The sequence below is a fragment of the Eupeodes corollae genome, chromosome 3 (assembly GCF_945859685.1).
Source record: "Eupeodes corollae chromosome 3, idEupCoro1.1, whole genome shotgun sequence".
In the NCBI taxonomy this organism is placed as follows: domain Eukaryota; kingdom Metazoa; phylum Arthropoda; class Insecta; order Diptera; family Syrphidae; genus Eupeodes; species Eupeodes corollae.
In genome coordinates, this window is record NC_079149.1 from 10,443,467 (window position 1) to 10,455,408 (window position 11,942).

Here is an 11,942-nt window from a genome sequence, read left to right on the forward strand (position 1 = left end):
AGGCTGTAATTTTCCTTCCTGCAGGTTTACATTGTGAAATATACATAGGAGCCATGTTGTTGTGATGAATGCGAAGTGTCTCTCCTTGAGACAGTATAAAAAGAGTGCTGGTTATGGTTATGCGGTCTTTGAACGTGAATAAAATGTTTCCATTGTAAATGGTAAGCTGAAGGTAAACACACAGTGGGTAGAATACCTCCAAAAGAAAAATAAAGTTTAAGTCGAAAATAGAAGAACAATAAGGAAGTACAAATGTAAGCTTTAGCGAACGCAGATTTGAATTAGAATATGACTTATGTGTTTTCTACAGTAATCTTGATATGTTTTTCGAGGTTAGTGCAAAAAGTCTTTCAGTTTATTTAATTTTAATGAATGAATTTTTGTCCTGTGAAGGAATGTAAACATTTTTCTTTGAAATATCATCCGATACTACCCCACTGTTTAACGTGACTTGGATTGACTTCCGTGAGATTAAACCTACTAAAAATAATGAAGGTGACCGAAAAGGATGATGATAACATCTTTTGGTTTTTTGTTATGTAAGACATCAAAGTTGCGGTAAGTGAAAGGGAAAAGATGATCTTTTAAGATGATTATGGGATATTGGTAATGAAAAATGTGTTTATTGCATCGCATCGTAAAAAGAATGTTTGGTATTTTTTGCAAATAATTGTCAGGTGACTGAGAAGAGTCTTCAATAGGTGACGGAAACTTGAAGGGCAATCGCAGGATCTTTGTTAGTGATGAAGTGCATTTTTATCTTCAAGGCTTTCTCAAAAATATTACAGTAAAATTTACAAAAATCAAAATATTTACAATGTTTTGGGAGTCAAATGTCGTGCTTGTTTTTGGTTAAATTTGTACTCGTTTTCTGTTGAGCCTAACTCAAAGGTTAACCAAAAACAGATTTATAGTTCTGAGACAAAACTTGTTAAAAAAATAATTCTGGCAATACAAAAATTATATATAGTCGAAAAACTGTCGAAGTTTTGGAAGAAATCGTAATTTTAAGAGGAAAAATTGGTCATATTCAAAAAGTGCTTATTGAAATATTGAACCTAATGGGTTTTTAACATTATGTTTTAACTACAGCTCAATTATGCGTGATTTCTGAAATGCATCGAATTAAAAAAGTATAAAAAGAAATTATTATAGTGGAAGATTTATGTTTTTTTTAAACAAAACTACGGATTTTGACAAAATTAATTTAACTGGGATCTGGTCCTGGCCTCATACAAAAAGTATTTGCATTTATTCCGATAGCCAGCCAACGCCATTCACCATCCTTAATTTTTGTCACAATATCTGCTTGGAGGTAGATTAGATACAGCTCATAATTGTTGCGTTTTTGGAATCGTTCTTCCTCACATAAGGGCCAATAGTTCTCCGTGCCTAACAGTGCGGAGTGCCTTTTATTAAGCAACTTTGTTTCGGAACCATAAGTGAATACTGGTAGAATCACTGTCTACACAGCAGCAGCAACATTTGCATCCATGAAACTAATCAACTCTCAGTACTCGGTATGTATATCACAGATCACCTCTTATGGAATAATCGATATTGCCAAAAATGCTACTAGTTTCTTAGGATTTCTACGACGCACGGTGCAAGAAATTGTTCACCAGTTCTGATCTGGCTATAATGAATTAGCCAGTTGCATAACCCCCCTCAAACAATTCAGCCGTAACACTCGTACTTCTAGGAATACACATAAGTTTAAGTTTTTTAACCGCACTTCGAGAATGCTTTAGCCAGCTCTGTTTTCCCTATCATTTTGATATTCAAAACTTTAAGACCAATGTGCATCGGTATCTCCTTTTTAATCCTTCCATATTTTCCTAAATCTCTCACTGTGTTTAAACTTTAAACATGTTAAGGGTATTAATAACCCCTTGAATGCCCGTTTATTATTAAAAAAAATTGTAAGGTTTTTGGATTTAAAAAGCTTTGAAAGACTTGAGTAGGCCCTATTTGCTTTGAGCAAGTGCCCGCATATTTCTTCTTCTATGTTATTATCAGCTGCTACCATGAAATCAAGGTTTTCTAAGTATTGCTACCATATGTACTTTGTTTTTCATTTACTATAGTGCAGCTCAAGACTGTTTCGCTTGCTCGATCTGGATAAAAGAATCATGTACAACTTTTTCGGCCCCCATATGTTATCGAAGTTGCTGGCGTAATCCAGTATCTGGATAGATCTGATGATGATGTTGCTTCTTGTTGACGTGGAAAAATCACGGATTGCTTTCTCCAAGGTTGAAGAGCAAGCAGGGTTAACTGACCCTAGTAGCAGTCCATTGTAGATGTTAATCAACCATCGGTCTGGATAGTAATCCGGCTATTTTAACTAGACTCGTTATGTTGACCATTGTCAACCTACCTAGTATTGTCAATTTATTAGTGATGCCGAATTTTCATATAACTTTGCATAGTTCTAGCCTGGCTGTGCTATCGTTAGCGGCCTTAAATTCAATAAACAGATGGTATAAGATATTACATTTTTATATCACCTCCCTAATTGTAAAAATCTGATCGATTGTTGATTTTACTGGGATGAAGCCACACTGATATCCGTTAATAGTTTTAGCTTATAAGGCTCTCTGATAGAGGATAGTATCTTATAGACTGTACTCAACAATGATTTTGTCACATTGACCAGTTCCACTCTGCTAAATTTCATCATTTTTCGAGAATCAGAACAGTTTTAGAAAATAAGAACCAATACATGATAAGTGGGTGGATAACACGCCCCTTAAGTGCACAATTTTCGTACCTAGATATTATTGTTAATACATATATGCACATTTACCGCTTTACTGATTCGTAACTCAAGCTCTGTCTATTCTTATGATTCTATGTTTTCATCTTTGTGCAAAATTTCAAGATTCTATAATGTTGGTAAGTGCTTCATAACTTCGATGATTGGTGAATCATCCAGTCAGGCAGTCAGTTTTTCAAAGTGCTCTAGTGCTCTATCTCTGAAACTCTTTTGGCTAAGGGGTACATGCCATCAACTAGACTATAAGTGTTGCAAATTTGAAGCTCGTGGCTTGATAATTTTTGAAGTTATTGGGGATCAAGAACCAGCTTAGTTTGTTTATGTGAAAAGTTAGTTGCACCATATCTTGACTGGGCATCAAACCTTTGATCTGAAGCTCGGCATCTGGTTGAAAGTTTCTCTTGGCCTCATCCTCAAAACCATAGATTTGACAAAAACTTGATCTTCATTTCGAAATTAAATGTTAAATACAGATATCTTCAGAAGTATCAATCTTTGCAGCATATTAATGTAAATCTTTTTGCAATGGTTTATTGTTTATGTGTTACTTTCCTCTGAATTTTATTTTGTCCTTAGGCAATAAACAAACTGATAGGGTACAAAAAGGAAATTAACATAACATTTCAATTATTGCTTACCTGAATGCTTTTCTGCGATCCAACTTTATGTAAATGTAAATCAAAAAAAGATTGTTTTTGTTTTAAATTTTTTCGTAAAAGATTCGTTTATTTACAGAAAATAACTTTCGTTTCGTTAAACTTAAAAAACTATAACAATTTTAAACATTCTAACAGCGTTTACTCGTGAAATCATTCAGTTTCTTTATTTTTTCTTAGACATTAAGGAAGTTTGTTTGTTGCACCACCCGCTAAACAGATGGCTCTGACTATATACACAAAAAACACATGGTACACTTGAATATAAAAGGAAAAGTTCAGATAGACGAGAAGAGTTAAGGAAAGGGAAAATTATAGCTGAAGAGTATTTACAGCATGAAAACAGTCGTGTGGAGTTGGTACACTTAATGCACTTAACTATAAGAGGATAACAAGTCATTTAAGTTTAGTCTCTATACATTTACTAAACAGCGCTCTCAATCCCATCCATGATGTTCATGGTGTTCATGATGTTCATGATGAATTGGCACCCACACCTTTTCCCATACCGGCTTCCAGACCTTCTTCCATGCTGGCACCTTAACTTCCTTCCACACTGGCACTTGAATCGACTTCCATTCGTCTTTCCAGGCTTCCTTCTTCTCTGTGGCCCAGGCTTGTTTCTTCTCTGTTCGCCAAATTTGTACTTTCTCTTCCACCCAGGTTTCACGTTTCTCCTTGATCCAGATTTGTTTTTTCACTTGTTTCCAAACTTGAATCCATTCTTCCTTCCATTCGAGTTTCTTCTCTGGCACCCATTCTTGTTTTTTCTCTGTACGCCAGACCTTCTTCCAGACTGGTTTCCAAATCAATTTCTTTCGCCATAAATCATGACTTGTGTATTCCCAACCTTCGTGATCTTTGCCGAGGAATTTCTCACCGGGTATTCCCATTTTAACCCATTCGGGGACAAACATTTGCTTCCATTCGGGTACTTGAATTTCTTTCCAAATTGGAACTTTGATTTCTTTCCACACGGGTTTGTTGATTTTCTTCCATTCTGGGACTTTTTCTTCCTTCCAAGCGGGTACTTCACGTTCTTCGATGTGGGGTTTTTTCACAATTTTCCAGTCGGGCACTTGGACTTCTTTCCAAATTGGGACTTGAACTTCTTTCCAAATTGGCACTTGAATTTTCTTCCATTTTGTTTCCCATGCTTCTTTTTTGACAGTCTTCCAAATTTGAACCCAGTCTTCTTTCCAGACAAGTTTCTTCTTCCAGACTCCTTCGGGCGGGTGGGCGAATGCTGTGGAAATGAGCAGACTGCAGCTAACTACGAGCAACTAGAAATTAAAAAGAAAAATAATAATAATTTAATATGGAATTAAGGTTGTAGAAAAAGTTATTAGGGTTTGGGTTAGGTTTAATTTTTAGTAGTTTCCTCATGTAAAAAGGATTTAGTTAAGAAAAGTTTAATAAGGAAGTTTTATTTTTCGATTTTTTTTTCAAATTACATTTTTGTAAATTTGATTTGGTTTTTTCGTCAAATATCAAATATTTTATGGAAAATTTATTGTATTTAACGATAATTGCTAACGTTTTATAATTTATTTAAGATTATGTAAATTTTCGGATTAAATTATCTATTCATGCTTCTTGTCGTTGTTTAATTTATAATGTTTTATGTTCAACAAATTCCTCTTAAAAAATAAAACCATGAAATATTACCAAAGAAATTAAAATTGACAATTAATGGAAATCCAATATTTTGACTGCATATAATTTATGTTTATTGGAACCAATATTGTTTCCGCTATTTAAAAAAGTATGTTTTGTTTTAAATTTATTGAGCTATTCATTTCGTTTCGTTTTAAGTTTTTAATACTTTAATGTTCCGTTGTTTATTTGTTCGTGGGTGTTGAATGAGATGATTAGCCTTAAACCATGACAAATTCGGCAGTTAATTAAATATGTGCCTTAAATCTATCAACTCCAAAAAAGTGATAACCTTGACCCATTAATAAGATATTGTTTTGGTTTTTTTTTTTTAAATGGAAATCAAGTTTCCTTCGTTGGTCATGTTAAATGTTCAATTGACCTAGGTTATATTTTATTAATTTTTTTTTAAATAACAGGCGCCAAAATATGTCACATGAATTTTGTTGCTATACCTTAAAGGAGTTAAACTATGCTTATACTTAACTTTAATCATCGATTTAATTGGTCCAATTATTGTTTCGATTTTTTGTAAGGTTAAGCTTTCAAATTTTGCTTTTAATCAAATTATACAAATTTTAAATGTTTAAAAAACAACATAATAAGAATTGAATGAGTGAAATGTAATTTTGTCAATTTGGCTAGTTTAGCAGGAAAGTTAAATAAAAATAGAATGTTGAACCCAAATGTCAAATGAGCTTTGTATTTCATTTCTTTCTATTTGAGTTGAGAAATCGAGTCCTAAAAATCTATCCTTGCAGTTTTGACAGCAAACATGAGAAATTTGTTGAGAAATCTAGTTCATAAAACTTCTGAGAACACGGAATTCCTTGAGATATTAGATACAAACAAATTTTCCAACTAACTATATTTATATTTACTTTTTGATGAAATAATACAAATCTTTAAATTGTTAATGTTTTTTGACATTTCACTGAAGGGAGTTTATTTGTATTTATTTTATTATTTCAAAGTAAAAAGTGATGAAACAAAATTAAGTCCAAAGGCAAAATGAAATATATACATGAACTTATATTTTCCTAAAGATTTGTCCATATCAAAAAATCATTTAAGAAACATTTTACAAGCATTTTAAGGTTGGCCCGCACTAAAGAGACATTTCTGGACATTTTGTTAATAAAAAAAACTTTCTGAAATGTTTTCCATTTGTTTAAAAAACATTTCAGAAGCTTTGAAAAACATTTAAAAAATATTTCTTTGATTTCTATATCATTTAATTTTTGGAAATTTTAGGCATTTTTGTTTTTATTTTATAAAATTTTAAAAACTTTTTTAAATCATACCGAGCCTCAAAAATAAATTTTATCGTAAACGAAAAATCAAAAGCTCACTGAAACAATTTATACCCACAGTCAGTATTGGAAATTATTAATTAAGCTTAAGTTAAACTAGCCTTTAAGGCTATATGTGTTACTAGCAAATTTAAATGATTAAGTTGTCTTTTTATTGAAAATGACGCTTACTATAAAATGGCGGGACGAGCTCGATACTTTTGTATACATTGGATAAAATATTGCTTTGGAAAAAATGCAACATTTTTTATATTGAAACCATTTAGACACTTTCTAAATGTTTGTGTAATAAACAAAGTTTTTCATTCGGAATAGGAAACAGCAAAACATATCAGAAATGTTTCGCGAACATTTTAGACATGTTTCTCTGTTTACGAAATATTTTTTATAATATTTTTGAAATGTTTTCAAAATGTTTCATTAGTCTGGACACACCTAAAAACACAAATCAAGAACTTTTTTTAAATTCGTCTAAAAAGTTTTTGAAATGTTTTTTTTTTAAACAAATAGATACAATTTCAGAAACATTTCAGAAATGTTTCTCTGTTTGCGAAACAGTTTTTAAATATTTCTGAAATGTTTTCAAAATGTTTCCTTTGGACACACCTAAAAGCACAAATCAGAAACATTTTTGAAAAACATTTCAGAAACGTTTTTTAAACAATGTTTCCTGAAATGTTTTTCTTTGGTGTGCACGCACATTAATTGACAGATTAAGGCTTTGAACTTTGTAGCAAATATTTTTTTATACTTAAAAATGAAAAAAAAAAAACTTTGAGACAAACAATGTAGTTGGGAAAATCTGCAAATTATTTATATATTTATTTCTTTTTATGATAAATATTTATGGTGTCATTAATTTCCGTGTTAGTTTTCTTCGAGTTTATTTATGTGCAGAATAAAAAGTAATTATGTATATTTTTTTTTTATTTTCGCAAGTTCACTGCCATTCAATGTCAATAGTTTTATTCTTGTTTTGATCTTTTTGTGCAGATTCATCGTCGTCACAAAGTGATGATTGTGCGTAAAAGACAAAAAACAAAAAATACAAATTGAATAATGAAGTTGTGATAAATTAATAAACCATTTGTGTTAAGTTGAAGTAATTTTTGTAATGATAAGTTGTAAATTATGAAACAAGTTAATAGAATCCAATTTATAAATCACTATAATTTTAGATGCTCTGAATTTAGTTCTGTTTTTAATGCTTCACTTGTATGAAAACTGAAGGAGTGTTTATTACACTAGTTAACAAAATCACGTTCTCTTTCTGTAGCACTAAAGAAACAATACTTTTTATTGAATGAAAATCTGGTCTTTAAATTTTGTTTCTATTGCAACAGGTTTTTAAAATATGCAGCTTTATAAATGTTTTAGACAACTAAAAACGAAGTTCTTAAGACTAAGTTAAAACTCTTTATGTCCTTAAACAATAAATTGTTTGATGATTTTGTAAATTAAAATTTTTTGACTTCTAAATCCACACTTTTGTATTTTGCTTAGTTCCTGAAAATTCTCATTAGTTATGTGTCTTAATTTGACTCTTTATGAACTTTTGAAAAAACCTTTAATTTGAAATTTTCATTGTTCTGAAAAGAACGTTTTGGACTTAATTGTTAGTTCTGATTTAAATACGATATATAATTGGAAAACTTATGAAGATTTTTCGAACATTTTATGAAATATTTAACCGAATATTGAAGAGGCGGATTATAGGAAATTATCATGAATATAACTTATTTATAAAAAGGCTTATTTATGAACGAAGATGGATTTAAACATAATTTAAAAAAGTAATTTTACAAAAACCAATCGTGATTTTTTTTATTATTAATCATTTTCCAAATTAATTTTTTAATAGTTATTGTTTTTAATATGTTTTAATGCCACATCTTCGTTTTATATTTACTACATCTTAAATTTAATTTAATTTTCAGATTTGTACAATTTTAAAATAAAGTAAACGTATACTTTACTGATAAACGATTTTCAGTAAAATTAAAAGTTATAGTTATATTTATTTCTCAAAATACCTTATTTTTTATTAAATTTTATGTGAAAACTAAATTAAACAAAAACTTTATGACTTCTCCTTAGATACTTTCAAGTAATATTTTCAAACTTTTGTTTTATCGTTAAGAAATTTAAATTGTGGTTTTTTAAGAAAAATCTATACAATTTTTTTTTTGTTAAGTTCATATAAGTTAAAATTTATATTAATAAGTTAAAACTATTCAAAACATTTATTTAAATTTCTCAACGTTATTTCAAACAACACTTAATTTAATTCATTCAACTTTATTTTATAATTTTTGTATTTAAAATGTTGAATATTAAAAATTCTATCAATTTAGCTCTTTAACAAAAATTAAAAAATATTGAAAAGTTCAAGGAGTTCTTCAAACTAATTTATAAGGATTATGTACAAATTTTTGAATCAAATTAATTTTACCTTTGGACAATATTAAGTAAAGCTAACTAATAGTGAAATTGACAATAATTTACGTATGAGTGTAATGTTTTAAGAATGTTTGTTTAACAATAATAATTTTTAATTTTGTATCTGCGTGTATGATAATAATCTTCAATGGAAATTGTCATACCACAAAAGTGTCACGTTGTATAATTAAAATCTTTTAAATGTGATTGTTTTTTTATTTTTAACTATTTCCCATATCATAATTATGCACAATATACAAGCATTATATATGTACATCCGTATCAGACATGATGCATTTCAATCTCCTAGCGTAACGATATTTTTATGCAGATAGTCTAAGTTGTCTTTTTTTCAAATTAAATTAAATTAAATTATAGAGTGGAAATCAGGTAAAACAAAATATTCCCTACTTCATACTTTAAGTTTAAACAAATGTGAGACTTGAAATTAAACAAAAAATGGAAATAGTGTATAAACTTGAAATTCAAAGCTTGTCTGAAATTTGTGGAATCAACGTGATAACGTTGATTTATCAATTTGTTTTAAGATTCTAAGTTAAATTTAAGTTTTAAAATTACTAATTTGTGAATAATAAGTGAAAGCAAAATAATATTTTACTTCCAACTTTAAACAGTTTAGTATAATACAAATAAATTTATATTTTTACTTTAAAAAAATCATTGAGTTTTTTATTTCTTTAAAATTAAAAATTAAATGCAATCAAAATAAAATATTCAATTAAATAAATATTTAATTATTTAATGAATAAAAAATCATTTTGAATGTATTACTTCATTTAGTTTCAGTTTAATTTTTATTTTTCAACATTTCCTAAAGCATTAAAAAAATTCATGTTATATTAAAAATTTGTGGAAATAAGATTTAAACATTTTTTAGCTAATTTTTTACCTAATTAAATACAAAAAGTAACCGATTTTAAACTTGGTTTCAAAACTGTTTCCACTTTAATTTTATTAATAAACATAACTTTGAAAAAATCTATTCTTACGAAATGTATAAATTTTGACTTTTTGTCTTCTTTTTTTTAGCGAAATCAAGGAGACAAATTATTTTAAAAATTTTGAAAGCTGCTTCTTTTGATGAAGGTATCCACTGTTTATGTGAATCCTTTTGGAGTTATATTGGTCCTAACAAACGTTCTTTTTTTCGAGTCTAAATTAAGACTTTGAAGGACTTATGTTTATTTTAGAATGATTTTTTATAAATTTTGAACATTTGGAACGGATTCAGTTTTTAAAATGCACTAAATTTTTACACAATTATTAATTACTGCCAAATATTATTTTCCCCATTTGAAGAGTTCATTACTGAATTAAAATTGTAACAAAATTAACTTTCGAAACTACACTTCGTCCTTATTTTTCACTTATCACATTTTCTTAAATGAAATTTAATTTAAAAAATAAAATTAAATTCATTAATTAAAAACAAAACACCCACCAATAACGTAAGGGATCTCATCCTGGGTAAATCCCTTCGCGGTTAGTTTAAAGTTAAAGCGTTAAACACTTGTGAATGTTACTCCTCTCTTGTTGAGGTCTTCTAATCACACTATCGTTCACTTACTTTGTGAACATCTATTTATATTTTGAAAAATATACAAGAGACACATCGCAAGAGTCGAATGTGCATGAAGCTTTAATGTTTGCTTCTCTTACAAAAACAACAACAAAACAAAAATATGCACACCCAGGGTTGTGTATAGTAAATGCAATTTGAGAAAAACTTAACAAAATAAAAAAACAACAACAATGAACATTTTGAATCCCCACAAACTGCTGAACTTGTGTACAAAGAAACCCCAAACGATAACAATTCGTCTATATCTTACCTACTCCAACATTTCCCCCAAAACTTAACTTTACAAAAAAAAACTTTATCCCTTCTTAAAAGAGTTAACTATGGTAGAAAAGTGCGAAGAAAAAATAAAATTAAAAGAAGCTAAACCCTGAGTGGGTTCAAGTTGAGATTCGCATCTTCTCTCATCGCAGCTATAGCCTGACCACCAGATACATTATATCAGGCTTTTAGTGAGTTTTAAATTGTGGTGGTAGAAAGGCATTGTGTTGTTTTGTATATGGGCTTCAGCTTCAGCTATAACCAAGAGCGGAACCTTCACGTGAGCCAAATGACTTCAACATACATACATCGAAGCCTCTATCATAATATGCTGGTCTGGTAATGCAGCTCGACTCGTCTCGGCTTTGCTGTTGGATTTTAAATAAAGTTATTCAATTTGAAATTCTCATGTTGTGCGAGGCAGAGGTAAGCAGCACATCGCAGTACAGCGACAGCACAACACCGATCAACAGCAAATTACTCTCCCTTTCAATGGATTTATCTGCGTGCAATAGTAATAGATATACGAGCGCCATCATCAGGTGGAATTTATTTCCATTTAATTGGCAAAACAATGTGCACTTGAAACATGTGTGTATACAAAAATTGTACGGTAGTGCTTAACTTGATTTAAAATTCAAACTCGAAATAAAAAATTTCATAAATAAATAGAATCTAGAAATTTACAAAAAAGGATTAGTTGGACGGTTTTTTGGTGTTTTTTTAATGGAAAAAAGGAAACAAATCTGTAAAAGACGAAGGGACACTTCATGTTAAAATTTACTGATACTGAGATGGGATCATACTTTTTATAAGGATCGGCTTGGAAAGTTATTTAAATGGGCAAATCTAACAACCCAGTATTGCTAAAGATGACTTGGTTCAAGTGCGGAAGGAAAAATTCGGTGTACTTGAGCGAACAAAAATTAAGTGGAGTTCCTCAAGGATCCATTTTGGGCACTTTTTTTTACAATTTTTTTAAATGATTGTCCTATGAATACTGTCAATAAACAGATTTCCTGTAAACTCCTATTGATTCGAGATGATGGTGTTGTTAGGTTTACCAGTGAATTTCAAAATATTGTGCAGTGGGCTGAGAACAATAGTTTACAATAATTATAAATCTTAAAGAAAACTATTGAGTTGTTTTTACAAATAAACTGGTTTTAGCTATTTTCAAGTTATTTTTTATTGTGCAATCCATTGAATTTTTTCGGAAAAGCAACCCTTATAGGATG

At 29.6% G+C, this 11,942-nt stretch overlaps 1 protein-coding gene across 1 annotated transcript; it reads right to left on the reverse strand.

Moving 5' to 3' along the window:
- Positions 1–3,472: 3,472 nt before the first annotated feature.
- LOC129952142 (uncharacterized) lies at positions 3,473–10,446 on the reverse strand. Its single transcript, XM_056064596.1, has 2 exons — positions 10,306–10,446; positions 3,473–4,718 (listed from the first exon to the last, which is right to left on the reverse strand). The coding sequence occupies exons 1-2, from the start codon at positions 10,324–10,326 to the stop codon at positions 3,873–3,875; spliced, it is 867 nt and encodes a 288-aa protein (XP_055920571.1). The 5' UTR covers positions 10,327–10,446; the 3' UTR covers positions 3,473–3,872.
- Between the last annotated feature and the right edge of the window lie 1,496 nt (positions 10,447–11,942).